The 27534-nt window shown below is 42.4% G+C and overlaps 1 protein-coding gene across 13 annotated transcripts in view; it reads right to left on the bottom strand.

Moving 5' to 3' along the window:
- camta1a (calmodulin binding transcription activator 1a) overlaps positions 1-27534 on the bottom strand; it is a 269527-nt gene that overhangs the window by 5576 nt on the left and 236417 nt on the right. For 8 of the 13 annotated variants that reach the window (XM_067526775.1, XM_067526770.1, XM_067526771.1 and 5 more), the window contains 11 exons: positions 26359-26512; positions 21971-22111; positions 16658-18975; positions 13771-13897; positions 13314-13448; positions 2336-2550; positions 2023-2219; positions 1847-1925; positions 1384-1732; positions 803-1278; positions 44-222 (listed from right to left, as the gene is read on the bottom strand). In XM_067526775.1, coding sequence (XP_067382876.1) covers positions 44-222; positions 803-1278; positions 1384-1732; positions 1847-1925; positions 2023-2219; positions 2336-2550; positions 13314-13448; positions 13771-13897; positions 16658-18975; positions 21971-22111; positions 26359-26512 — 4370 coding nt within the window. Of the gene's footprint in view, positions 1-43; positions 223-802; positions 1279-1383; positions 1733-1846; positions 1926-2022; positions 2220-2335; positions 2551-6304; positions 6561-6666; positions 8647-10145; positions 10615-10640; positions 11276-13313; positions 13449-13770; positions 13898-16657; positions 18976-21970; positions 22112-26358; positions 26513-27534 lie in introns of those variants that run through there. The other 5 variants (XM_067526780.1, XM_067526773.1, XM_067526776.1 and 2 more) reach the window with 4 other exon arrangements.

Genomic DNA, 27534 nt, shown 5'->3' on the forward strand with positions numbered 1-27534 from the left:
ACCTGTCTGCTTAACTTATTCCTTGCCTGACACTGCTCTTTACCGTAAGTGTATGATGCTTGGCAGTTGTTCCACATCTCCCAGGTAGTTGGCCAGCCAGTTCATGGTGTTGCTGACCCCTGATGGGTCTAAGGGCACCGAGTCTGCGGCGTTGAAGTTCTCCCTTTTTATTCTCTCAGGCGTGGCTTCAATGATGTGCTCTGCTAGAGTCATCATATTTACCTGGTTTGGTAATACAAAAGAGATTAACTTACTCACTTATCACTTTACATTGGGAGACTGCAGTACCTTGTTTAGTAACTAATGTTTGTCTCTGTTTGAATTGTCTACTTGGTCCCACGATCGACTATTTCATTTTTGTCAGTGGAAAGAAAAAAATAACGATTAAATGTTGTTGGATGCTAAAACTTCATGTCCGGCACTTCTGTTCTGGATCTGTTGTAATTAAACTGAGATGGATAGCTTGAAGAAATCCTTGGCTATGGAAGTGGATCACAGAGTGCTAGGTTGGCCCTGTGTACACCGCCTACTCAATGCAGAGGGTGGACACTAAACTGGTGCCACAGTATGGTTATGTTCAATTTCAGTCTGCCATGCTTTTTTCATTGGTCACTCTGCAGCATTTATAGATGCTTCTTCAAAAAGTGCCATACCACATACTCCCTCTGACCATACAAATGAATTACATGCAAGTGTTATTGTACTATACATACATGTGTGGGTTATTTTTATTAACAGCACCTTTGGTGGTTCTTGTGTCACGTTATTCAAATTTCATTGTACACGGCTGCTTTGTTCTCACCTGTAGGTCATCCATCTGTGTGAGACAGTCCTGGTTCTCTAGGTCCTCCCGATATGATAGCAGCTCTGCATCTGCCATTTCTCTGTCTGCCATCATTAGCATGCCTAGCTGTTCCCGCTGACGTATCCGGTTGATCAGTTTCTCCTTCCCCAGGCTACTGCCTCCGCTGACCCCCAACGCCTTCCTTCCCAAACCACTTCCGGAGAAACTCTCTCTGGAGCTCCATCTGGTTGTCCCGGTGCTGCCTCCTGTAGCCAGACCCTTGTCTGAGTTCAGGACCTCAGAGGACAGGCTCTTGGGGCTAGAGGACAACTTGTGAAGCTGTTGTTGTTCCAGGCTCAGAGGAACAGACATGGCCTTGTCAGGCCGAGTCTGAAACAGTTCTGGGTTGGGCTTATGCTTTTTAGCCAACGGGAGGTCTCGCTGGCCTTCACTGCTGTAGTAGTTGGAGGGCTCTGACCTGGGCCTTCTCAAGTCTGCAAAGCATAATATATAAAAATTAGCTGTAATGTACAGTAGCAAGGCTTTGTTTGTCTTCCAGTCAGTGACTTTTCATCCAAGTGTAGGAGAACTCTACTGACCTGGATTGAGACCAGTAGTGCTGGATGTGGCTGTTGTGGTTCCAGGGCCTCCTTTCTTGCCACTGGGTGCTACCACACTGTCATTTGCCCAGTTGACCATCCAGCTGTCTGTGGTGGGAGCATCGGATGCTGGGGAGAAAGACATGTGTGTGGTGGGAGGCAGGGGGGCTGGTGGCTGTTGCTCTTCTCTCTGTAGTTGCTCCAGACACTCAGCCAGTTTGGTGTGGCCACGAGAGCGAGCAATTGACAGGGGTAAGCGGCCCAGAGAATCTGGGATGGCCAGGGCACGTCTGTCCCATTTATACAGGACCACTGCAGCCTCCAAGTGACCCAGTGCACACGCCCACATCTAAGAAGAAAAGCCAGCGATGGAATTGGGAAACTATAGGGTTCACTCATTACCGATCACACAAACTTGAAGTTTGCACAAAACTATTTTAAAGATCTTAACTAACTCTCTTACCAGAGGCGTGCAGGAGAAGTGATCCACATTGAGAGGGTCAACTTCTAATTCCAAATCAATACTATCAGCATGTTTAGTGCTAGAGGGAAGAAAGACAACAATTAGCATTTCCCTACTAGTCAGTGTGGTCCACACCAATGAAAAAAGTATCATCATACAGAATATTTTGTTCTCACCGCCACTTGATGAGTGTCTGAATGAGGGTGGCGTAGCCCTGGCCTGCAGCCAGGTGAAGGAGTGTCATGCCTCTAAAGGTCTTTGAGTGGATTAAATGTTTGGACTTGGCCCAGCAAGCTCTGCTCATCATCTTCTCGCAGACCACCACCACACGGCTCTCAAAGGAGCTGCTCGCTGGGGTCTGGCCAGAAACACACTCACATACCCAAAAGAGCAAGTCGTTACTGGTTGTTCTAAATTTTTCCTTAACAGCAGCAAAAAATTCAGTCAACCTCATTCAGTCAATAACAACACAGTGGTGTAGCTTTTTACCTGTGACTGGCTGTTGTTGCCTCCACCCCCCCCTCCTCCTCCTCCTCCGCCTCCTCCTCCTCCCCCACCCCCTCCCCCTCCTCCCCCTGTTCCCAACGTTCCTCCCCCAGATCCGCCACTCCCCGAACTGCTCTGCTGCTGGTGGCTGGCCATCTCTGCCATCCTCCTCTCCATCTGCTCCAAGCGCTCAAGGATAGACATTCTGAACTGGTTATCTGGGTAAACAGTGGGACACAGAAGAAGAATACGTCAGCACACAAGTACCATCCAGTGTGCAAAAAAAAAAAGTTTGTCTTTGCTATTGCCAGCACAAACAACCCTGTGTTCTGACAAGACAAATGATCACACACAATGCACCATAAGCTGCACCAAATATGTTGCTCTGAGCAGCATTAAAGCTGTTGCAGCAACTGGGGCTTCACATCATGAGGAATACAAGTTACAACTGCATAACTGCACAAATTTATTTCTGAGACTTTTCAAAGCTGATGCCAAATTACTTTCATTCTTTCAGTTGTTAATCATCATAAGTCTCCCACAAATGTGCATGAAAGAACAGCATCAATCATTAACTTCATGAAAACAACTGGCTTTACTAAAATAACATTTAAAGCCCATCAATCATCTACTAATGGCTAAACTCCTGCCACCATCTCTCCTGCACCACTCAAATGTAGCTCTAGCATTCTAATACAGGATGAATAGCTGTCCCCTGAGTAGAAGTGTGTCCACCACATCATTTGGACTCTCACTGGGAGAGTGTGCAACTAGAAGCCCTCTTCGGTATTAAATACAGTCTATTAAGGCCAAGGAGTCCCAGTCAACCCTTGATCATTGGGCATGTATCATAGGAGGAAACCCCAAAGCAAACAGTAATGAATTATCCCAACTTTTACCTATCCTTGAAAACCCAGACTTTCCATACATCAAGATGGATGAAAGTGCTTAAGTGTATACATGATGCCTAGTAGGCCACTGTTGCTTTGTACTTTGTGTCAATCAGAGTAGCCATGGGTTAGCTCTGCTCAGGTTTTCAGGTTTTCAACAAGAAAAGCAATTTTCTACATTTGAAGGATAGAACATGCTGCGTAATTCAACATTTAAGGGAGGAAAGGGCAGAGCTAAGACAAACAAACAAACAAATACACATGGAACATTTACCAAATTCCCCCAATAAACACTCACTTACACACAAACACTTGTAGGCATGAGTGTGCATGCACACGATTACACATACAAAGTCAGCTGTGTACAGACAGTGGAATGGGATGGGCACAGAGAGTCCACTGCAGCAGGGAGTAAAGAAGACTGCATTAGCATTCCCCATTTAGGCACTATGAGGCCGTTTCTGTGGCAACCTGCTGCCGAGCGGTAACTAGGCGACAGGAACATGGCTGTGTGTGTATGGTCTGCCTGCCTGCTATTGGCTTATTGATGAAGAGGAGGAGAAGGACTCTGTACACCGGCAGAAAATGGCAAGAGAAAGGCAAACAATGAAAAAAATAGGGTCTATAAATCTTCTTTGCTGTGCTTTTGCGTAATTGGCCTACTCTGTTTTTTCAATGTTGACACTGTAGATAGGGATCTAATCACTAAGTGGGGAGCCTTAACAGCATGACCTCGTGACATTTGTGCTATAGTGTATCTTGGCAGTCATGGTTCAAGGCTCAGTAGAGAGCAAATGTCACAGTCAGACCTCCTGTAAACTACCATAAATGAGGCCAAATAACTACTGTCACTGAACAGAAAAACTAGCTTGTAAATTAATGCTCTCAGTGACACATGCTACACTGTGAATAATGGACTCTGAGTAAAACATTGAGGCCTCTGCTTTTGAGCTCTGCGTATCCTGTAGAATGTAGCAGCAGATCACACTCCTCTTGAAGAGGAAAGATGCTTGGAGAAAACAAGCAATGCTTATTCCTTTGTCGGATTTATCTCCACCTGTCCACTATATGACTGGTGGAGACAGGTGAAGCTAAGAGTTGAGGCCCGGTTTTAACCTGAGTGCGCAATGAAAGAGGGGTTCAGAGGGTTGAGATAGGTCAAAGCATAACAACGTGCCTTGATATAAGGCTCCTGCTGGCATGTAAAAAGAGACATAGACATAATGATGGAGAGAGCAAGAGAGAAAACGAGAGAAGGGATAGTTAGCAGTAGCCTGACATGTCTTTGTTCAGACCCAGTGCTGCAGTGTGCTGCAGTGCAGATGATGTCATCTCCACCTGCTGCCTGCTGCTCCAAATGCGATGCACGTCCACTGCAGAGGGAGGATGGGGGTAGAGTTGAGTGGGTGGGGAAAAGGAGGAGACAGGGAAGGTGAGCAGCCAACAGAACTGTAACCACACCGTGACGACGTTAACACACTCCCACTCTCTGGTTTACTCCCTTGTGACGGTGTGTGGCAGCAGACGTGGGGACTCTCACACATTGAGGGCAAACTGTGACATGCTATTTTAAAAAAAAACAGCTGTGTGCTAAAATGAGGCAGACCACCACTCATTATATTTAGAATATTTAAATAAAAGATGATTAATCAACCAAAGTGCCAAACTAGGTTTTCTGTGAGTGAGTCCAGTTCCCCAGCTTGTGAAGATGTCATAAACCTTATGTGTCCCTTGTTTTTGCTTCTGTAATGCCCACATGGACCCATGGTAACTTTTCCAATATCAATTGGACATGACAATAGAAAAGGCAAGAAAATGCTTTTTGATGCTCCATCAATTCTCTTACATCTCTGTCTACATGAACTCGTATCTGGTGTGTTTTATTCTGTAGTGTTGAGAGTAAAAGTTTATTTAGGAAGAACACATAACAGAGTTAAGACTGGAAGTTTGAAATTCTTGTTGGTATGTTGATAAGTAATTTGCTTCCCCATAGAAGTAAGGGGAATAATAGAAACCCACCCTTCAGGTGTTTTCATGACAGTTTCATTGGCTAAAAAGGGAACGCCGTACACTGTGACAACAGGTCCTGAACTGTCACGACCGATAACCCGAATGAGCAATTTAGTCGCTTGCCATGAGACAGACTCTTATTAAAATTATTAATGTTGTCAGTGGGAGACATACTGTACCAGACACCAGCCTGTGACCTGGTCCTGTAACACAAATTAAGAAGCTCGGCTCCAAAGGTGAAGACACAACTCGACTGTGAAATTTTATCAGCCTTTGCAGGTGCACTACAGCTTAGTTTCTGCGTGGTCAAACTAGGGTATGATCTCTGCAGAGTCAGTAGTGTGTATTAGCATGTAGTGTCTGTCATGTGTCACTATGAATGAGCTATTGTTTCTTATTAGCTTCTCTCTAAGGACATGGGTGTCCTCTGAGAGAACCTAAGCACAGTGGACCTGCGAGGGTTTGTGTAGATTGGGTTTCAATCCACACACTCCTGCCCCGTGTGATATGTGTCCTCTCTGGGACATGGCAGCAGCTCCTCATGAGACAGATGGATATATGGATGGACAAGGGAAGAAAGGACAGGACTGTTTATTGACACACAGCGAAGCACAGCGGGAGTGAGAACAGACTGAAGGGAGGAATGATGAAGACAGCAGGAGAGATTGCAGGTAAACATGGGACAAGAGTGAAGTACGAAGAGAGGAGAAGAAGGGAGTAAAGAGAAAGGGCAGGAAGAAGAAGGGCAAGAGAAGACACACCGAGGCCAGCACTGAAGGGCAACTTGTCTGTCCCTACTCAGAAATGTCAAGCTGAGGACTATTATTAGAGCCCCATTATCTTGAAAACATGGGTACTTGGACACACACTCAAGCACCTTTTATTTTAACCCCAGGAACAGTAAAATGGTTCAAGGGTTTTGGGAACAATATCACTACAGCAAGCAAGTCTTGGATAAACAACATGAACTGAACGTTCCAGATGTGTCCTCTATCATCAATCATCACGCATTGTACAGAATATCTTATTATTATTCATCTCTAAATGTTTATAAGCTTATTCATATAGTCACCTGATAAAGTGCGGGAGGACATCTTTAATCCCCACTTCTGAAACTCTAGTTGTGTTCATGCCAATCAAGTTTACTGTTGGACCTCATTATCTCTCTGCAGCCCGTCAGCTTCTCACATGTAACTCCATAGAAAGACCGTAGGTAGCCTCCCTCTGGGTCTCTGTGAGATGACTGACAGGGGCTGGTATTTGTGACCATGCAGAGGAAGAGGCCAGGCCATCTGGCAGCAGCCCTCACAGCTAGAACACATGGTTTTCTGTTGATCAAAGGCTGATTTTACTGTCTTTTTATTCTTGTGATAACATATTAATAACAGAAGACTGCAATTAATTTAAGAATAGTACTGTTTATGATATAAACACCTTTCTTTTGTAGAAACTGTTGTTGTGGCATCAAATCTATACAAAGATACCATCTATTCATCTGCTGTACTGCTTATCTTGTATAATGTTGCAGTAGTTGTGTCGAGGAGCAGGGTACATTCAAGACAGGCTGTCAATCCATGGCAAGGCTGACACACAAACTGACAGATGCATTTACATTTACATTTAAGGGTCACTTAAAGATTTCAGTTTACGATATAGTTAGGACTGAATCAGAAATGAAGGTCTTTACTGTTGTTGCTTACAGCAATTTGCAATAACCAAACCCTTGACACACAAGGCAATCAGCTTTGTGAATATGAACATTTTATCAAGGCTAAAAAAAAAGGCTATGCCTGCCAGATGTCTGTGTCACTAGTATATTTCTTATGCAGTAGTACATGAAAACAAACAAACAACCAACACATCAGGAACAGGTGTGGAAATTTCAAAATTAGGAAGCCTTATATTTTGCATCCTTACTCTTTTCTGACAGAAATTATTTATTGTTCCCCATATGAAGCAGGGTAATAACTATAAATAAAGGTACTTGAAGGATGCTCTTCTGTTCTGCCACAAAGGTGAAGCTTCCCTTAGCCTACTGGCATTTTTCCAGCTTCATAGGTCAATTTGAGTACAGTCTGAACACTAAATACAGTAGCTGGACTGTATCACACTGAGGCAAATGTGCACACCACAGGGATTTACTGCCATCTGCTATAACACTAATAGATTGATACAGTATTGGCTTTTTGTCTTGTGTAGTTGAGTAGTTTGATGTTTTTTTAATCAGTGTTCAACTGATACAGTAACAAGCACAGTGCATGTCATTAGCTTTCTATTTGCATAAACAATTATATACTGTCTAACACATCAGCTGCAGGCGTAAGTGCAAATGAGAGATGAGTAAAGAAATAATTTAAATGATTAATCAAACTGATACAAAACACTGCAGGTCAAGGCACAGGATGGCTCCAAAGTTCTCCATTCATAGTAAGACAGCACAGTAAGACTAAAAGCATTGACAGTATTCTCAGACTGAAAAATGATTTCACATTTCAAAAAGATTACATTTCAGCCTTTAGACATCTGATCTTGAATGTGAGACAATGTATGCTTGGTTTTACCTATGTATATTACCTACTCTATTTCAATTTATCATCTTAAGATAGCTGAGAAGGATATAACTGCACAGCTGGACATATCTGAGCAGCAACCAAACCTGTCTTTGCTAAGCACATTAGCAGACTGACTTACAAATGTGAAGCAAAGCTTGCAACATTACATGAAGTAAGCATTTCCCCTGCATTATAGCTATTAGTATACAGTACAGTGCAATTAGCTGAGGATACATAAACATACATACATAGCATTATGTAACCTAATACAACCCACAGACTACAGCTTCAAACCTGACCAAAAACTTTACTCAACACATCCTTTTTATGAAAGTAAAATCACTTACATATTGAGTGGTAATAGATAGACAAGGTGTTATTATGTCTGCCAGCTACTGCACACTGTATCTTGGACCTAATTTGACTGTTAAGCGATGAATTATACAATTGCCATCACTGTGAGAAAAAACCTATTAACAAGCCAAAAACAGTCTGTGGGTCTTGATAAAATAAAAGCACAAACTGTAAACACGTACTATAAAAACCTTAAATCTATGTGTTGTCTCCAAATGACCATTTCTCTTTGGCCCTATCTCTTTAAACTCTCTGGGCTGATCTATCATCTCCGGGTGTACAGTAAGTATTGTAGGCCAATATGACTGCTGCTAGAACTACTATTTATAATATTGCTGTTAAATATACTGGGTTCTACTGTTGTACCTGTTCCAGTGACAACGTTTCAAAAATTACAATAACTAAAAATATGATTTTGTTTAATATTATTAGTACAGAAAATATGTTATAGTTTAAGATATTAAAGTTCACTTTTATTGTCATTCAAAACCGTTAAGCCTTTGCTAAAAGACTATAGTCAACAGACATAAATTAGTAGATGAGAAGGTGAAAAGGATTAGCAATTATAGTGCAAATCACATATGGCAGCAGGAATTATTGCACAAAAGAAGGATATGCTTTGACACTCATACAGTAACTCACAGATAAAAGACAGAGGTAGACAGTCAGACAGACTGTAGACGGTAGATGAACTTAAATATACAAATCCACACAGCCACCTATGGCCCATCTGCACATTGTTCTTAGGGGTATTTTATTTAAGGCTGTGGTAGCAAAGGGGATAAAACTATTGGTAAAGTGGATTTAAAAATATTATTATGATACTTATGTTGCTTATGCAGCAAGTATATAACAATGTTGCTAACACTGTAACTACTCAAACTAATACACAGGTTTGTGCAGGTGCAAAGTTCAAAGTTGTCATACTTCTGTCAAGTATATTAAAGTGGCCAGACAATGGTTGATTTATAGAAATTTACCAGACTTGGAAACTTTGGTCTTTTGTAAATATCTTTTGTGTTTTAGGAGGCAGCAATGTACAGTATGCATCGCTTCTTTTACTTCACACATGAGCAACAGGTATATAAATGTATATTTGCAACCATCTTACTTTAAATATTCTGGAAAGCTCCTGAACCAAAATAAAGCAAAATATGAGCATTAAATGGGGTTAAACAGTCACCATTGACAAATCATTGGTGCTGAAATGCTCAGAGGCAGTGTTAACTATGGACCGTTGCAGCAATGTGTACTTTTTATTTGGGACAATTGTGTTATTTAATTAGTTCATGCTGTTCATAGAATAGTTCTGAATGCAACGTGAACCAAAAAACAACAGCTTAAGTAGATTTCACCGAGGACATGCTGGCCCCGATAACCTGAGCAGCACTCAGGGATGCGACAGTCCTCTAATATGTAAGACTGGAGCAAATGCCGTACTTTCAACCACATGTGAAACAGAACTTGCAGCTCTGAATATAAAGACACCAACCTGACTACAAACAGTCACGATCACACAGTTAAACAGACCAAACTGTCGAGAAAGACATGTTAATCCTTTAAATGAGGGAGCTGAGTTTTCCCAAAACTACAAAGACTTGGAAAACATATGCAGGAGAGCTATAAGTTTATTTTCTGTTCAAATGTCAGGAATTAAGATCATATTTTGGTCTCTGAATGTGCCTTAAGGAGTCTAATACACTCAAGCACGAGTCAGGAGTTGGCTATTACCAACGTCAACTCTCCGGTGCTCTGCAATGAGGCAGAGTGAAACCAAAGAGAAGCATGTGGATAAAACTGAGTATTTCTTTAATACTCCACCACAGCACAAACACACAGCAACTTGGCATGCGAGGTGTTTGAAGAAACTTCAACTTCTTGTGTCATACACCAATATTCCACAGAATATTCAAGAATAAAATGTAAAAAAAACAAAACAGCTCCAACACAACACAAACACAACACAACACATCACTACAGCCATAGGTTGAACTTAACACTTCTAACCTTCTATTTTATTTTCCATTGGTAGAAAGAGAGTGAGAAAGAGTCCACCTCAAAGCCAAAAATACCCCCTCTTGTCTTTTAGGAAATGCAGGTGTCATTCATTGGCATCCTGACCCAAAGAAGTCCAACCAAAGCTGCATTTCACTTAAACTGCAGTTTTGCCCCCATAGTCTGACGGTGGGGCTACTGCATGGTCTTATACGGCGAAAAAATTACAAAAAAATTATATATATATCCTTGATGCAGAGTGCATCTCAATCTCAACGGAGCACTCGTCAACAATAGAACAAAGTGAGGGAAGAGAGCGACGTGGGGAGAGAGAGAGAGAGAGAGAGAGAGAGAGAGAGAGAGAAAGACCGCTCACTACTCTTCTTCCTCTAATAGCCCCCTCCTCCTCTTCACTTGTTTCACCTCACACACACACACACACACACACACTTTTCTGGTGTTTCTAGTAGTCGCTACTAATCCAGCCTGCAGTAAAATGACAAATACCGCTGCTAGTAGTCGTTGTGCGCACGTGCCACCGGTAAACAGACGCCCCGATTCCCGCTCGCCGCCGTAGTCGTGCTCATGAGAGCTCGCTCCTTTATTGTTATTGTTGCCTTATAACATTATTAACAACAAGCATTGCCCAAATAGATCTACTCTGCTCGACGCGTGTGTCTGTTTATGCGCCTGCAAGTGGTCTCTCCCACAGAGGGTCGGCACATCGGCCGGATTCGCCTTCTCCAGCCGAGCTCCCGTCTGAAACTAAACCTCGCTCTGTTTGCGGTAGTTTAGCATGTTTACCCAAACACGCCCACTCCTCCGCTCCTGCATTGTGTGTACACGGTCTGCCGTTTGTCACGCCGGTGTATTCGGGCTCTGCCGCTACTCTCAACACGCTCCCCTCAACACTCACAGTCTGTATTGCTGCTATGCGGGGCTGCAATTTGGCAGTGCCCAGCGAACCTCTCCGGGCTCGGGTCGCGGGATCTGAGCTCAGGGACTTATTGGGGCAGACGATGAGCTCTCTGCAGCTCCGACAGCTTCTCTGTCCTGCCCATGGCTCCGTACCTGCAGTGCTGCAGAGAAAAGCGCCCCTTCCCCCACTCTGCATTATGACAAATCAAGGCAGGCAGGCAGCTGTGCCATTAGCACATCTTACAGTAGCACAGTGAGTCTTCCATGAGAGAACAGCCTCTCAGAGCGGCGCAGAACACCGCTGCGGACTCACTGGTGCGCTTATGCAGCGAAATGTCAGCACCCCATAGTTAATCAGGAGACTGACCTCAGGGGTTAAATAGCGGAAGCACAAACACGTAGCAGGACAGAATCTTGTCACACTGGTGCTCTGGAATTGGGCTAACAAATGGCTCGTGGACATTATCGATAACCACATGTTCCAGTGATTACACCCTGTTCTACTTTTGAAAGTTAAACGATCCAGATATTACAGTGGAACTTCTCGCTTTCAAAAGCCCGGGTAGGGTTCAATGCTAAACAGATCCAAACATTTAGTTTCCCGTGAAATCAAATATTCTGTAATAAGCCTCGTGCGTTTCAAAGTGCTCCGTGCTTCAGAGTCGCTGTCCACGGTGCCGTGGTGCTGAAGCTGCTAGTCACGTTACGGTGTGCCGGATATTAGAGAGCCACTAATCTGGTGTAGTAATGTGTGTGAACACCAAACATCCACAATCCAAAGGAACAATCCTATATATATATTTCTAGTCTTTTGCAAAAGCTCGTTTTTACATTACGTGTCAAATTTGTCACTCTTACAATTGTTCAAAAGGGATTTATTACTAACAAAGGTAAATTGAGCTGAACTCTACAAGCATTTCCCATTTGAAAAGTCCGATGCACTCAGTAACCTCTGTGAATTAGCATGAAGAGGGATGGCAGAGAAAGAGTTAATGTAAGTAAGGTAATAGGGTGGGCTGTTTTCTCTGTAACAGCCAGCACCTCCTAAAATGGTTCTGTGAATGGGCCAGTGTAGGGTATGAATGGCGGAGGGATCCACTGTTACTGCCGCGTATGGGAGCCGCCAGTTCTCTATTGCTCACTCCCACTCCCTCAAGGGCCGTCTGCAATGCAGCTGTCCTGTGAGCCCGTGCTTTACCATGCCCTACTTTATCCTGTCAACACTCAAGCAGTGCAGCAATGCTTCCCCAACCACACACACACACACACACTGAGTTCCATCCTCATTACATCCTGTTAAACATGTCTACAGTAGATCTCCTGAGTCAGTGAGTCAGTCTTCCCTTGAATTTAAAGACAATGGTAACTTGCCAGCCCTGCAGAATCTATTGTAATATTTGAAGACCTACTGTAAATGCTTTTTTTCATACAACGTGGGAAGCATGGTCCAAATTTGTCATTGCACTAGCAACAATAAGGTTTTGTCACATTACACTGAAACCGTTTGAGGAAGGGCAGCATGAGCTCAATATGTGATCAATATACTATTAAGAATATTTTCGGTAGAATACCAAAGTCATTTTTGCCATTGTCTTGAAATAATAAACCAAACACAACTCTTCAGTTTTTACTGTAAGTTAATCACCCTGTCTATAGCATACAATTCCAGTAGATGTTGACTGATTGTTGAAAGATTCTCACTCACACAAATTCTATAAACACAGGCAAGTAAATGATTTGACTGTGACATTTCCCTTTAAGGATCAATGAACCAGGATTTTAGACACACAATTATAGAACAGTTTATCCTTTGGTCAGAATTCTCAACATAGAGTCTTGCAACTGTGATATATAACACACAATAACTTGAACACTCTCATGCAAATGTCAATCAAAAGTGCAGCCGAAATATTACCCTACATACAACGTGCAGTAAATTTACTCATTCCATTGCATAAATTATAACATGATGCCCCTGCATTAGTTGATACATAAGTGTATAACAATGTAAGATAGATAGAATAATTCCTAAGACTTTTCTACGGTTATGCTATCATGTGGCATCCAGAAGTCTTAATGCATATGAAAAAGTAGGAGTTCATAGTAAAGAATTTGAGTCAAAACGAACAAAGTTAATAAGGTAACAGGAGATTTGCAGAACAAATGTAGAGAAATCAAGAATTATAGCGACTGAATAATGAGCAGACAGAACCAAGATACAATAAACAACAAAAGCTTTTGCAAATCTGAGGTGAGACATACCATCTAGTGAGAGCCAGTCATGCTGAGATGATGGCAGTGAAGGAAGAGCACGGGCCTTGTACTCAAACACCACTGAGTTGGAGATGATCTGGTTACTGACAGCCACCTGTAGCGTCACCAGACCTGTGTCATGAGCTGGAGAGGAAAAGCAGATTTCAGGGCACATACAGCTTGATCCATGTCATTGTTGGCTGGTCAGAATTGTTCATGAGTACTAACAGGCTCTACTTTGTATGTTTAACTACTCTGTGTAAACAAAAAGTTCAGGACTTATGTCGCTAGATCGGAGTAAGTACAATAAATGGTCTGTAAAGCAATTAACTTCCAAAAAAGATTATTCCAAAACTCTCCAGTAAAGTTGAATACGCTAGCAGCTCCTCTGACAATTTATGATTCACATAAAAGTGTGTGTGACAGTGAAATGTCCCCTCTCTTCTTTTCGTGTGTGAGCTTTTACCAGGGCAGTAACAGCGCAGCACCCCAGGTTGAATGAGAGAGGCTGGGACTGAGATCTGGTCAAACAAGCAACTGTAGTTTGAGCTGGCCTCTTGCCAGGGCCCAGTGATCAGCACCTTAACTCCACCCTGCAAAACCGAACAAAGGTACAAAGTAAACTCAACACACCTGCCATGCCAGTTTTATGCATACATGATGACCGTGTTTGATGTTAGCCTGCCATCTAGTGTGCCAAAATAAGAATAACACGTAAGAAAAGCAAACGCTTCTATGCTGATCTCTGCTGCCATCATGTGGATGACCCTCATCATTTTGCTGTACCATTTTCTGTAGAAAACCCTAAACATTCAATTAAACCTTGCATCTAAATATTATGCTGCTCCCCGGTGGTGGGTTTAAGGTATTACTGTTGATATTATGCTGTAATATGGACAAAACTGTGGAAGTACATAATTAAGGACTGGTGAAAAAACTTGAGGTCTTTATTTTTTGTAAACTACTTCAGTAGAACTGCTTTAACAATTCTATCTACTCTTTCTTGCACTTGTATCTCATGAAATGTCAACACTTTTCTAAAATGACTTTGCTTTGATGTTTTCTCCTTGACTCCTTGATTTTTGCTGCCTTGTACCTCACTTGTAAGTAGCTTTGGATAAAAGCGTCTGCTAAATGACTAAGTGTAAATGTAAATTATGTTACATTCATATCGCTAACGTTTAACTAATGTTGTTATCCAGATTGATTTGCTAAAAGTCCCATCATGTTATCACCTGTATACATCTACTCTACTAGCTCCAAGTGACTCTGAAACATTTTTTACATTTAAAACCCTGGCTACTACATGATTTGCAGACAAGTACTCCGCTAAGTTCTCTCAAGACTAATGCTGTAATTGGTGATAATACCACTCAGCTGCAATTAGGACAGCCTCTTATCAGAATCACAACTTCAACAGCTTTTGCAATTTAAACCTGAAAAAGAATCTCCCTAGGGAACTTTTCATATTTCCATGCTCTTGTCATCCATGTCCTTAATAATTATTTACTTTATACTTACTCTTGCTAAATTACTTGCCTTGTACCTCATTGTAAGTCACTTTGGATAAAAGCGTCTGCTAAATGACTAAATGTACATGTTAATGTAATTATTGCTCATCATTATTTTGTTTGGATGGGGAAGGCAGTGGTTCAGTTGGTAGAGTGGCCACCCACTGACCAAAGGGTCAGAAGGTCGTGCCCCACTCCTCCCAACCACATGTCGAAGTGTCCCTGGGCAAGACACTGAACCCCCAACAGCCCACCCAGAGCATTTGGGAGGGTTGTGTCAGGAAGGGCATCTGGCATAAAAACTGTGCCAAATCAACAGACTAATAATCTGCTGTGAGTACCCTGAACTTACGCGATAAGCCGAAAGGACAAAAAAATAAATAAATAAATTTGGATATTATTGATATACTCCTTAGTCTTCACTGGGATTCCAGTTGAACACGCATTTAGAGTGGTAAATTGAAGTCTCAAACCCGTCTTTTGACTATAAAACCCCACTTAGACTTAAAGATTTGCTCTATATATAACAATTATTTTCTATATAACACATTTTTTGTTTGCCTTTGAAAAAAAAACTAGAGCTAATTAACTTTCCATTAATTTTAAAATATGTTAGTTTTCATACCAGAAAAAGGTCACTTTAGAATGTATTTTGTTTTTTTGCTCATTTTACTGCGCTGTAGAATTATTTAAAATCAATAAACCTTTTGATATTCACGCATCAATCTGACAAAATACAAATACATATTTTATCCAGAAATTTATACAGAACTCCATTAAAGTAAATAATCTAATAAATATCTATATAAAAAAATATATTCATGTCATTTATTTGGTACTGTGTAGGAGCCATGCTTCGTGGTTGGAATGGTACTAGCCAGGTGATGGGCAGTGCACTGTGTTTACCACACACAAAGCATGGGATGGAATATGCCTTTAATTTAAAGTGGTTTCTTCCTAGTGACACTCCTATAAGGTCCTGATTGATAAAAGTCCTGCTGAGATTCATTCATTCATTATTTCAATGACAGAAACAGACCAAAATTTGGAATGCCACATTAAAGGGTCTGTATACGTCAGTAAAAGAGAGATTTATGTATTTTAAGCAAAAACAGCGCCAAAATCGTGTTTTCATTTTGTCATTATGAGTTACTGACTATAGATTGAAAGGCCAAAAAACACAAAAGTGCAAACAGAGAAGGGCTCTGAATACAACTGAAACGCACTGTGTCAAGTTAATCTATTGAGCAGCTACTGGTGTACTTTTGACGTTTCAATAGAGATCATCAAAAGATTATCATTCACTACGAATTAGCAAATCAGTTTAAGAGGCTTAAATGCATTTTTTCATTATTTTTGGTGTGAAAACCTGCAATCGGAATCCAAACACAAGTGTGCCATTACAATAAGGGCATTATAAAATCATAAGTAAAAGAGATTACCAGAATTTTATGTACGTTCCCAAAATGGTTGCTTCTTTTCAACATGTATAGTCTAAGAAGGCTAACTGGTGTATTACCACTGCAATAACCCCAAATCACATTTGGATTCATTCATGAAGACACTTTGTTACACAAACTGCAAATTCTGAAACAATAAATAAATACATTCGTTTTACTTGGCATTTAACACCCTGCCCAGGGACTTGTTGCAAAACCAGGAACAGTTGCAAATTAGCTAAACAGCAAACACTGGCATATTTACAGAAATGTTGATTAATGTGCATTGTCCCTGTTCAAAGAAAAAAATAAACTAAAGTAAAGTAATGATGTGCAGTGTAATTTGAAGAAATGACGACTAAAGAAACCCAGACATAAAACACTACTTGTGACACACACTCACCTCAGGGTAGGACCACTCAGGAGAATAGTCAGTGACCATGAAGAGCCGCCCTGTGGCCTGAAGCATCCCCAGAGCCCCCTGGGCCACAGCTGCAGAGACCACCTCTGCAACATTCATGTAGGACAATGAGCCTGCCTCTCCTGCATTGGCCCCTGCTCCAGCCCCTCCACTAAGAGACTGGGGACTGCAACAAGGTTGAAGGCAGAGCTCTGAGGGGCTATAGCCAGAGCCCCTTGCCCCCCCATCTTCTTGTCCTTGCTGTGCGGGCCCACCAGCTGTGTTCTGATTATCAGAGCTGTGGGATGTGACTAGCTGATGAGCATAGAGGGCCCCTCCAGCTGCCATTGCGGTTCCACTGCCATCCACTGAAATGAAGTCATTAATGAGGTCAGAGAACTGGTTTCCAAAAGAGATGTCAAAGTGATCCAGACTGATCTCCATGCCTGCCCCCCCTGCTCCTCCGTTATTGGCTGCTCCACCTAGGCCTTGGTGGGCTGTAACAGCATTGTAAAGTCCCTGGACCATGCCTGTGCCTTGGAGTAGAGGCTGCAGCTGCTGTTGCTGCTGGGAATGGTTGCTGCCATCACTGTTATTATTTCCATTATGAATTGCAACACCTTCTGCTGCACCTCCAGTCCCTCCTCCAGCACCTTCGGAGGCTTGTTGTAGGTAGTGCTCTGTGGCTCCACCCTCTCCATTTCCTGCTCCACAGGTCTGAATGTGGTCCCCTGGCTTGATTAGATTGTCAGCTCCATTCTCAGTAGCTCCACCCTGACCTGAACTCCCACTGCCAGGTTGCTCCAGTCCCACCACCTCCTCATGCTCAGTGCCAATCCCAGGGAAGGTCCCTTGGTACTGCAGTAGCTGGAGAGAGGCAGCCTGGCCAGGTCCCTCTGTGGGTGAGCCCCCATTACAGTTGACCCTGTGCTGTGTCTGATGGGCCTGGTGGTGGTGGTGGAGGTGTCCGTTGCTGCCAGGAGAATCTGTTTTTACCACCTGCAGGCCTATGTAAGCTCCAGAATCATGGGAGTTGTGCTCCATCAAATGTGTTTTCTGACCCATACCTGGCCTTCCCTGCTGTGCCTGGCCAGTCTGAGAGGCATCTTGGAGGAAGAAGCTGGGTGAACGATTCTGGTGTTGCATGTGAGGACTGGACATGGCTTGACCATAGCTTACTGTGGTAGCACTGGAAGTATAGTCCTGCTTGGCATCAATCGCACTGAAATCCATTTGCTCCAGGGTTGTGCTGGGACTCAGACCCCCACCAGAAGGAAGCAGGGAGCCAGCTGGAGTCAGAGTAAGGCTACCCTGCCCTGAACCAGCACCAGATGACACAGACACCCCGCTGCCACAATTCACTACTGTCCCAACCTGGTAGCCACCCTCCTTAGCCAGCTGTTGCTCAAAGGATGTGTCTTCTGTCTTGATATTCTTTACCAAAGTTGAGCTGAAGGTGTAGCCATTGTCTGACATGGTGGGGGAGCGCTGCAGACTGCCGTTGGAGCTACTGCTGCCACCAGAGGAAGATGATGTTGAGGAAGAGTTTCCCTCTGTCTTTAGTGCACTGCCTCCATAGGTCTGTCCCTGTTTGGGGTTGTTAAGGAAGCAGTCAGGATCAAAGTTCATGTTGGTCTCTGGGATCTTGATGGTTCCAGCATCCAGACTGCTGGAGAGCACCAGTTCCTCAGACACCCCAGCTGTTGACAACATGGACAGACCATCTCCTGCAGCAGTTGACCCAGGTTCCCCTACTCCACCACTCGGGAAGGCAAATTTGTGACGGTCAGAAGTCACAGACAGCACCAAGCCCTGTGAGGTGGCATCGGCACCCATCAGGTGAGTGTTGGGACCCCCAGTAGGAGACATGCTGTATACAGGGTCTCCAGTGACCTCAGACATGAAGACACTCTGGGACAGGCCAGACATGACAGACGCCACATGGCTCATCCCTGTTACCACGGGGCTGTCAGCCATATCAGGATCACTGTTGAGGCCACTGCTGATGGAGACAGGGGAGTTCTGAGTGGTGTCAGGGACCTCAACCTGGTTGGTGGAGGACACCTCTGTGCTGTTCTGGTGCAGCAGGACTGGTTTGTGGACTTTGCCATTGCGTTTCTCCCTGGCACTGCTCCCCACACCTCCACCCCCAGATCCTTTGCCTCCACCATGGGTGCTGTGTTCGTTCTTCCCCTCTGAGACATCGTTGTTCTGTACCTCAGAGTGAGCACTGCTGTAGCCCCCAGAGCGAGGGTCAACCTTAGGGGAGATGATGCGGTGTTTGGCACTGTTGCATTTGTGGTGCACACTGCTCCCTGCACCTATGTGAGGACAAAAAGAGCAACAATGAATACATGCTATTTATTTATCTACTGTTCAAAAAGTACACAAAAATATGGATGGTGTTGTTGTTTTTGTGTTAATCAATTTGTGAAAGAAACATTTTTTTCATAGTGATAAAACCATGATAAAACCAGTTTCTAGTAATTATACAGTGAGTGAATAAGAAGATTTGTATGGCAGCATGGCAACAGCCAGACAAATACAACGGAGGGATATTATATACTATTCAACTTGTGTTCCTAATTTTGTCATGGAGGATAAGGGTCAGCATGGCCAAATTCAGCAGTCTATACCTACACAGCCTTAAATGGAGCAAGAAATTGTGTTTGCAGAGCTGAAAAGAGTACACAAACTCAATCCTCAAGTAAAAGTGCAGGCATTGGCTTAAATAAATATGCACTACAAGCACCAATTCCAATCTTTTACTTTAACTAGTAAAAATACTAGGTTATAAGAAAATAATGTATTTCAAACAGCTCTGACTATGGTAATTGTGGCAAAACATATAGCATTAATAATAAAAAACAAAGGTCAAAGATCATTGTGGTGGAGCTGATTTAAAGCCCTTTGTGTGCTGACAGGTGGTTCACCCAAAATGAACATCAGCATTTATTAATTCATAATATTTTTATTTGAAAAAACATGTCATATCAAATGCACATCTATAACAAAAACACTAGGTGACTTTAACGTTGTAGTTGATTGGTTGATTTACTGATTTACTACAATGACATCAAAGAATAGTTTGTCTATTTCAGAATGAGCCATGACCAGGGCTGCAGCTATTGATCAATTGAGTAATTGGATAACAAATACTAGTAAGGAAATAATAGAAGAAGTGAAAGAACAGAAATGATTAAATTAAACAATTAATTATTTTAGAAATATCAATATTATTGATATCAATTAAACTGCAGATAATGGTGTTACTTGGCAAAACTACACACATATGCATTCAACTTCTTTCTGTACTAAATGTTGGTTAATCCATAAGAATATATCTTTTATAAGTAGATTAAATTGCATTTTTTTGGGGGGGGGTATTGTTTTGTATTGTTAGTGAATTTTGAGGGGAGTAAAATTGGCTTAATAATGACAATAAAGTATCTTGAAATTATATTTTACTACAGTTCAAATTAATTTGACAGTTCTAGTCTACAATCTCAAATTCCATAAGGGTTGAGTATCTTACAATCAGGGGTGGGGTGGCCGGATAGAGTTTGTAATGGCCACTTGTTCACGTTGGCAGGTAAAATAAAGATCACCCAAACTATGAAGATCCTTTTTTTTCTTTATCGAATGAATATTTTTCCAGTGAAATGTTAGTCTGCCATACACCAATGATGGCACTGACCACCTGAAGCCACTCCCTATAATCATCCCTAAGAATTTAGGCTATTTGCTAGTAGTATCATAGTAGTAATAGTATAAACACTCAACATTACAGAACATCTCCAGAGGTAACAACATGGTGAAAATAAAAATATAGCAACTAAGCTGGATATATCACGAAAACTGTTGGCCTTGACGTAAAGGGTTGAGAGCCACTGCTTTAAATAACTGTTGATCAATCCACAGTTTCCGTGGAGATTCTTCAAGTCCCCCATGTTAAAGGACATTCCAAACCCTCGTATTTGCTCTAAGTATTGAGCGATGTTTGAGAGATGATTTAAAATTTTTGAGCGCGTCCTTCACGAAAGTCTTTTACCTGACTGACATACGGTTTCCTTTGTTGGAAACTTGTTGGTGACTGGATGCTGCAGATGATTGGATTATTATTAAAGTGTAGCACAGCACCAGCAAAGCACTTTATACTAAAATACACAAAAATGTAAGGAAACAGAAGCAATGTAATGTATTTAACTTGTTCTCAGATGCACCATCTGGTTAAATAAACTGATCGGTGTATATTTCAATGACAAGAACCACAAGAACCAACGACTTTTTGCAAGGGAAGATGTTTCTCCTCAAGACCTGTTATTTCGTACTATGAATAACATTATTGAGAATCTGATGTTTTTCAGCAATCAACAATTTTAGTTGTTTATCATAATTTCCATGAGGCTGAACATGTGTAAATGTAGAGCTGCAATATATTCAGATAATTTACATTTATTTTAAAGTAACTATTTGAGATAGTGATGCATTTCTGTAAATCAATAATCATATGGAATCCAGAATAATTCATTTAAAAACTGTAATAAATGAACATGCAAATAATTAATTACTGAATAAATAAATGTACTTGTGTTGTTAAGCACAGTAAACATAGAGAAGGTAGGTTTAATAAATGAGCAGATGTTCAATCTTAAAGACTGAAAAGAAAAAAAAAAGCTGAGCAGACAGTTTGAATGCTGCACCTTAATTATAATTTGGAAAGTGTGTTTTTGGACAAATACAAACTACAGGACCTCTAAAGTCCAACTGAGCTGCTGTCATTAAAAAAAAACATGCAATCCAGGTTTCACGTCTCTACGACTTTTCTCTAATATCCTTCATGCAACTTTAGTTGGACAGACTAAGACAAAAGTAAAAATAATAAGTGAGGGAGAAGTGGATGCAGTTGAGGGAACTGGCATGTACCCTTCTTCTACATTTAGCAAGCCACACAATCACTCAAACATTTAGTGCGTTGTGCAGCAGTGATAATTATCAGTTCAAGGCACAGTGAACTGCAGTTACTGTACACAGATTAAACAAAGCCATGATGATAATTCTATTTAGTAATCAAGTTTCACGAGGAATCATTTCAGGCAAAGCCCTGTAAGCAAAAAATAATAAGCCAATAACCCTGAAACTCCTTTGAGTATAACACACCGACCGAAGAACTCAACCACCTTGTCCGATCTACCAAAAATACCTACCAAACAAATCTACCATACGGTATCATTATGACCGTTTTGGTTCTTTTGCTGAATTCTCAATTTCTCATTTTCTTTAAGAACCAACTCCATCCCACCCTCTAGCCCTTACCCAGGGTGCCCGTGCAGAGGCAGTTGTGAGTCCGGGGAGGTGGCTTAGTTTGGTGGCTGTCCAGAATCTGTTGCACTAGCTGCTCCACTGAGAAGCCAGAGCTGCTGTTCCCATTGCTGCAAGTCCACTTGATGCCATGAACTGCCGGGAGAGAGGAGGAGACAGAGACGTCAGCCAGCCCAACAGACCACCAGCCACGCCAACCCCCCGCCCCACCCACTGCCCTCTCCGTCCACCTGACAGTATTCCTCATATTGCTCACTGGACATGTGTCTAAAATATCCAAATTACCATGGCACAATAGAGAAATGCATGTTTTAGGGAAAAACATTATTATTGTCATATCGATAGAATTAAGTGGCATTACCTTTTTGTGTTACACGGATCCGATTATTATTTATTGCATGCTTTCTCTTATTTCTTCCTCTTCCATATTAACTCTACACTATACGTTTCTCCTTTTCTCCTCCTGCCTTGCTTTCCAAGAACAGGAATAGTTTTTCTGTAGTCAAACCTCCTGTACCACAAGGCTCATTCTCATCTCTCATGCCTCTTTCCCTCACATGTTTCAGTGTTTATTGCTATTTTTTGGCCGCCCCTCTGTGAGTGGTGATAAAGGTGACAGCAAGCGCAGTCCTTCCACCCTCCACCTTCACCCTGACCCGTGACTCTGTTCTTACAGGGAAATCCTCTGGGGAGGAACATCACCAAGCTGCTACTGCTGCTGAATCTGTTGCTGCACCAAGGCAAAGAAAAGGGTTTCTCCTGTAAAGCTCCACTCTCTGCCTCAGTCACACCTTGCTAGCACCTCTTAATACTTTCCATTGCTCTACCTGCCATCCAGCCACTACTCCTGATGAGACAGATAGTGGTTTTAGTGGCTGTAAGGTGGTGGGAGACATCATTGAGTGCTGCGGTGCTTAGGCTCTCAACCGGGAAAAGGGTAATATTTCAGAAGGGAAGCATATTTAGACTATCAAACAAAATCATGTCAGCATTATTTCAGGTTGCCTACACTTCAGTACCACCTTTGTTTAAATATTCAACAGAGTTATATATACAGAGTTTGAGCACGTGTGAGAATTTGTTGAGTGCATGTCTGTTTGCCTATGAGACAACAGAAGATGGAAACATCACAGGTGCAATGCAGATGAAAGACAGAGCTACTGTACGCCAAGAGAAAAAAGCTTGGAAACATGATTGGATTACAGTGATAACATCTAACTTGAAAGCTTTACAGATTCACTTGCAGATTACTGGCTGGTCACCAGCAGATGTCAGCAGAGCTGCTAAGATCAAACTATATTTATAGGCTGCACAGACAACTCGCTGTGGCAGGTAATAGAAACATAATTTTGCTCTATTAGAAAGTCAGATTCATTAATCTACAGTGAATGAGTAGAAAAAAAAAAGACTGGACACCAAATGCAATGGAAACATTTCATCTAATGTCACTGTAACTACTGCAGAAATAATTGTGTCTGTCTGGGGATCCCATTAGACATTTACCTCCTGACAGCGTGTAATGCAAACAGCAGAAATTAGATGATGCTAGCATTACTAACACAGAGACGACGGGGCCATCGGCATACTTAAAACGCTGTCATGAATACCCTTCTGTGAGACAGCCAACAGCGAGGCTGCAGGACAGAAGGACATTCGTTCTGCTGCTTTGATTCAGAGAAGGTGACAGAGCAAGAGTGAGAGCCTAATGTACCAGCTTACATCCACCATGAACAGTAATGGTGTCTCTATTTGTCCAACCAGTCTTGTCTCCCTGTTGCTTGGATCTCTCATGGCAGAATTGCTACGGCCCTCTTCATCTAGACTGGTGTCCCCCACCCCCAGAGGCTGGGGGTTGTTGACATACAGTCACCACAATGTCTGCCTGTCTGGTCTTCATACTGAGAGTTATGTTCCAAAGCAGATATGACAGGGGCACTGCCAGTAGGCTTAATCCTGATGGCAGCAACAGAGGAGGCACCAAACAGCACCCCAGTCACATCATCATCTTGATGACTGCATCCTGTCATAAGCAGTATCACATGGCTGTAATGACAAACACAGTTGATCTGTAGGGCAGATGTCTCCGCACCACTGGACACTATATAGGACAGTGGAGAACAATAGTTTACAAGAGGCCCAGCCCTGTCTATCATGCCCGGGTGTGTTCTTCTCTGGTCCTGTCTATCTAGCCCAGAGACAGGCCTTCTGTCTATATGAGTGTTTGTTAAAGCTGCTCATGCGCTATCTGTCAGCAGTCCAGGGGCATAGCTTGGGAGAGCACTGCGTGTTTATAGCATTAGACCAAAAGAGTGAATCAAGCTGGCTGCCTCATCTATGCAACTCTAGCGTGACTAAGATGCACTCTCTTCCCCCTTCTATTCACCCCCTTGCTTCCAGTCTTTCTCATCAAACACCGCAGGGCGTTATGGAGGGTGAGGTCGGACAAGGCCATGTTTCACAGGGCTTATATTTGAACTCCTGTGTATGAGCATTCGTGCATGTGAAAGTTTCTGTGACTGAGAGCTGGAGAGAGAGTGTGTCTGAGTGTGTTGTTGAGGAGAGACAGAATAAGCTCAACTGATCCATGAAATCCACAGTTTTCCTTTGTTGTTTTTTTGAATCATTAGAGGTGTCAAATGGTTTGCGCACTGAAATATCGTGAGGAGAATAACAAAAAGGAACAGCGAGATGGAAGAGGGCAATTATATTGCAAAAAGATGACAATGTTCTGGAAAAAGTATTTCTTTGACATTAAATTAAGGGTCTGTGTGCTGACACAAACGAGCTTGTGAAAGGGAAACCAAAAGCATTATATGGGAAGAAAATCCTAACATACAGCCAAACTTGCCATATATAATCCAGTGTCAAGCAAACTGTGCTGCACACACTTTCAGTCAAACTACAGTGTTTGGTGGTTTTGCACAGGCCTAAAATAGGAGAAGGGAAACCTGTCCTACTGCTTTACTTATACAATAGCCAAGGAAACCAGGAAGGTTTGCTCTATACAAAAAATTATTCAAAGACCCATCTTACTGACATTTAAACTTGTGCTTTCTATGATATAGGGTAGCCCTGGATTAAATAATGCATTGATTATTTATAGGAAATCTAATTGCAAGTCCTCACCCTTCACATTGTGATGGCGTTGCGAGTGTTGCGAGCACCACTAGATGGCAATTTTGCTCCATCAGTGAGCTTTTGTTGACATTCTGACTTTTTCAAGAGAAAGAAAGAGGGATAGAAAAGAAGTGAACGATAGAAAGCAAAGACAGAAAGCAGGAGAGGGATTTTTTTTGCTCTTTATGTAGCCCCCTCATGTAGCCTGGCAGCTAGAAGGCATCTCATACTCACCCTCACCCGTCCCAACAACTCCCAAAGTTAATGACTTTACGCATTACTGCAAATGGTGCTTGGTTTTTACATTAGGCCACAGACATAATGAATACAGTAAGCTGTTGCTCATTGGCTGTCCTGAGGTAAGGCTTTATGTTAAAATCTGTCTTAAAATTGATAGCAAGCAGAGCAGTGAGGAGGATAACAATATAGCCAAGACCTCAGTCATCATGGGCCAGACGGCCTCATCAGTATGCGGCCAGCAAGCCTGTGTGCTTGTAAAGCTGCTGACACGTTCCTCTTTACCTGGTCACATCACCAATAATTGGCCAATGGAAGATCAGTCACAGCCCTGCTGGCTTCTGCCAGACACACCTGAGTCTCATTCTGGCTGGGAAAGTTATCTTTACAGCTCTCTGAAAGATTTTTGGTGCCCACAGATTTCCCATTTGGGAGTTATCATCAGACAAAAACTAACTTTTTTAAAACAATGCTTCAATCTTTGGCAGCTACAGTGACTCATGTGTATCTCGCAGAGCATGAGTACAGATTATAATAACAGGGAGGAATCTATTGAGAGGGGAAAAGGGGCAATAAGCGCCAGGGGAAGGGTGGAGGGGGATTTCTGGTGAGTCAGACATTTTTGCTTGCACGCATTAACATGAATCAATAACCAGCTTGCTGCCCTCTCCTGCCTTGCCTTACTTCACGGGCCAAAGAGGATGTGCACTCGCAGCCTGGCCAGACTGGTGCCAGAGGTCCAGGTAAAGAGCTGAGCTTTGACCCGTGACTAGCAGACGGCTCCAGGAAGAGCGTGCACTCACTGGCCGAAGATGCCCTCTGACTGAGGTGCTGGGGCAGCACCAGCTCATCATCCTCAGACAAAAACAGCAGCCACCGGAGTGTTGCAATGCATGTAAACTTGTAAAGAGTGGTAAATCCTTTTAAGTGCAAACTATTTTATTAAATGCTATAAATAAAAGTTGAGACTGAGGGTGACAAGAAGTGATGAATGCACATTTCTGAATGGAATTACAACTTATACTCACACATAGGCTTGAGCTGGCCGATAAGTTCCTCCTTTGTCCACTTGGCCCACTCCTTCTTGTCTGTATTGATGGAGCAAAGGATTGGACCGCATGGTTTCCCACAATCCTCAATGGCCGGAACATTCAAATAGTGGACGAGCACAATATCAGGGTTCTACGAAGAAAACAGAGACGAGGAATAGGGTTTTAGATGAGGTGGGACAGCAGTCTCAGACGAAGAGCATCATTTCTTGAATATGAAATACCAAAAAGTAGTGACACATATTGTAGACGCTGTACCTCAGCTGTGAAGGCTTTTATGTGGAACACGCCAGCTGGATGGTGAGAAATGTTACTGCATGGTAACCCCAACACAGACCATAGAGCCCAAGCACAGAAGAGGAAATGCAAAACCCAAAACACAACCAGGGAGCAGAACAAATCCAGGATGAGAAATCTGCAGTAATCTCCCTCATTATGTGACTATCTGCACTATATCTCCGTATCTCAAACAGTGTGGCTGCTTGAATGTGTACGATAGTGCCTGCACTCATTTATGCGACTATGTGTGATAATTACAATGTGTGTTCATGTAACACTCTTATGGCATTTTGTCAAGTCCTCCCACATGGTGAGTTGATGCCCTCAATTAACTCTGCCTGTATTTACCAAGTCAAAACTCAACAATTTGCTGCCTGCAAATTGTTACTGGGTTACCTCTGCAAATTCCCTAAATTGACAGCTTATGAATAATAGGTACAGTTTAACGGGAATTTTTGCCAGTCTGAACAACATCAATTTGCTTCTGTAACCATGAAAACCTTTGATTATCAAGTATGGCAAAGAAATGTTTCTGTTTCAGTGCTTATTACTTTCAATTTATTATGTCCAATTTGACTAAACAATACAGTACATAACAGGAAATCCGATACAATATCTCCATAGCGACACATAGAAAAAAAACCAAAGCTACACAGATTATAACTGTCAAAACATCGATGCAATCTGTAGGCAGCCATATATTTAAGCAATTATGCAGTGCAATGAAGAAATCCCGATGAGGTGTTTGAAAAAGGTTAAATCACGCACACAAAGCCACACTTACACATGTGCCTACACTCACAGCTAAACAAGACGCAAGAATCGACAAATCAACAAAGACTTCGATAGAGAAAAATGCCGTGACTACATGTGTGC

Source organism: Channa argus, chromosome 13 (genome assembly GCF_033026475.1).
Source record: "Channa argus isolate prfri chromosome 13, Channa argus male v1.0, whole genome shotgun sequence".
Lineage (NCBI taxonomy): Eukaryota > Metazoa > Chordata > Actinopteri > Anabantiformes > Channidae > Channa > Channa argus.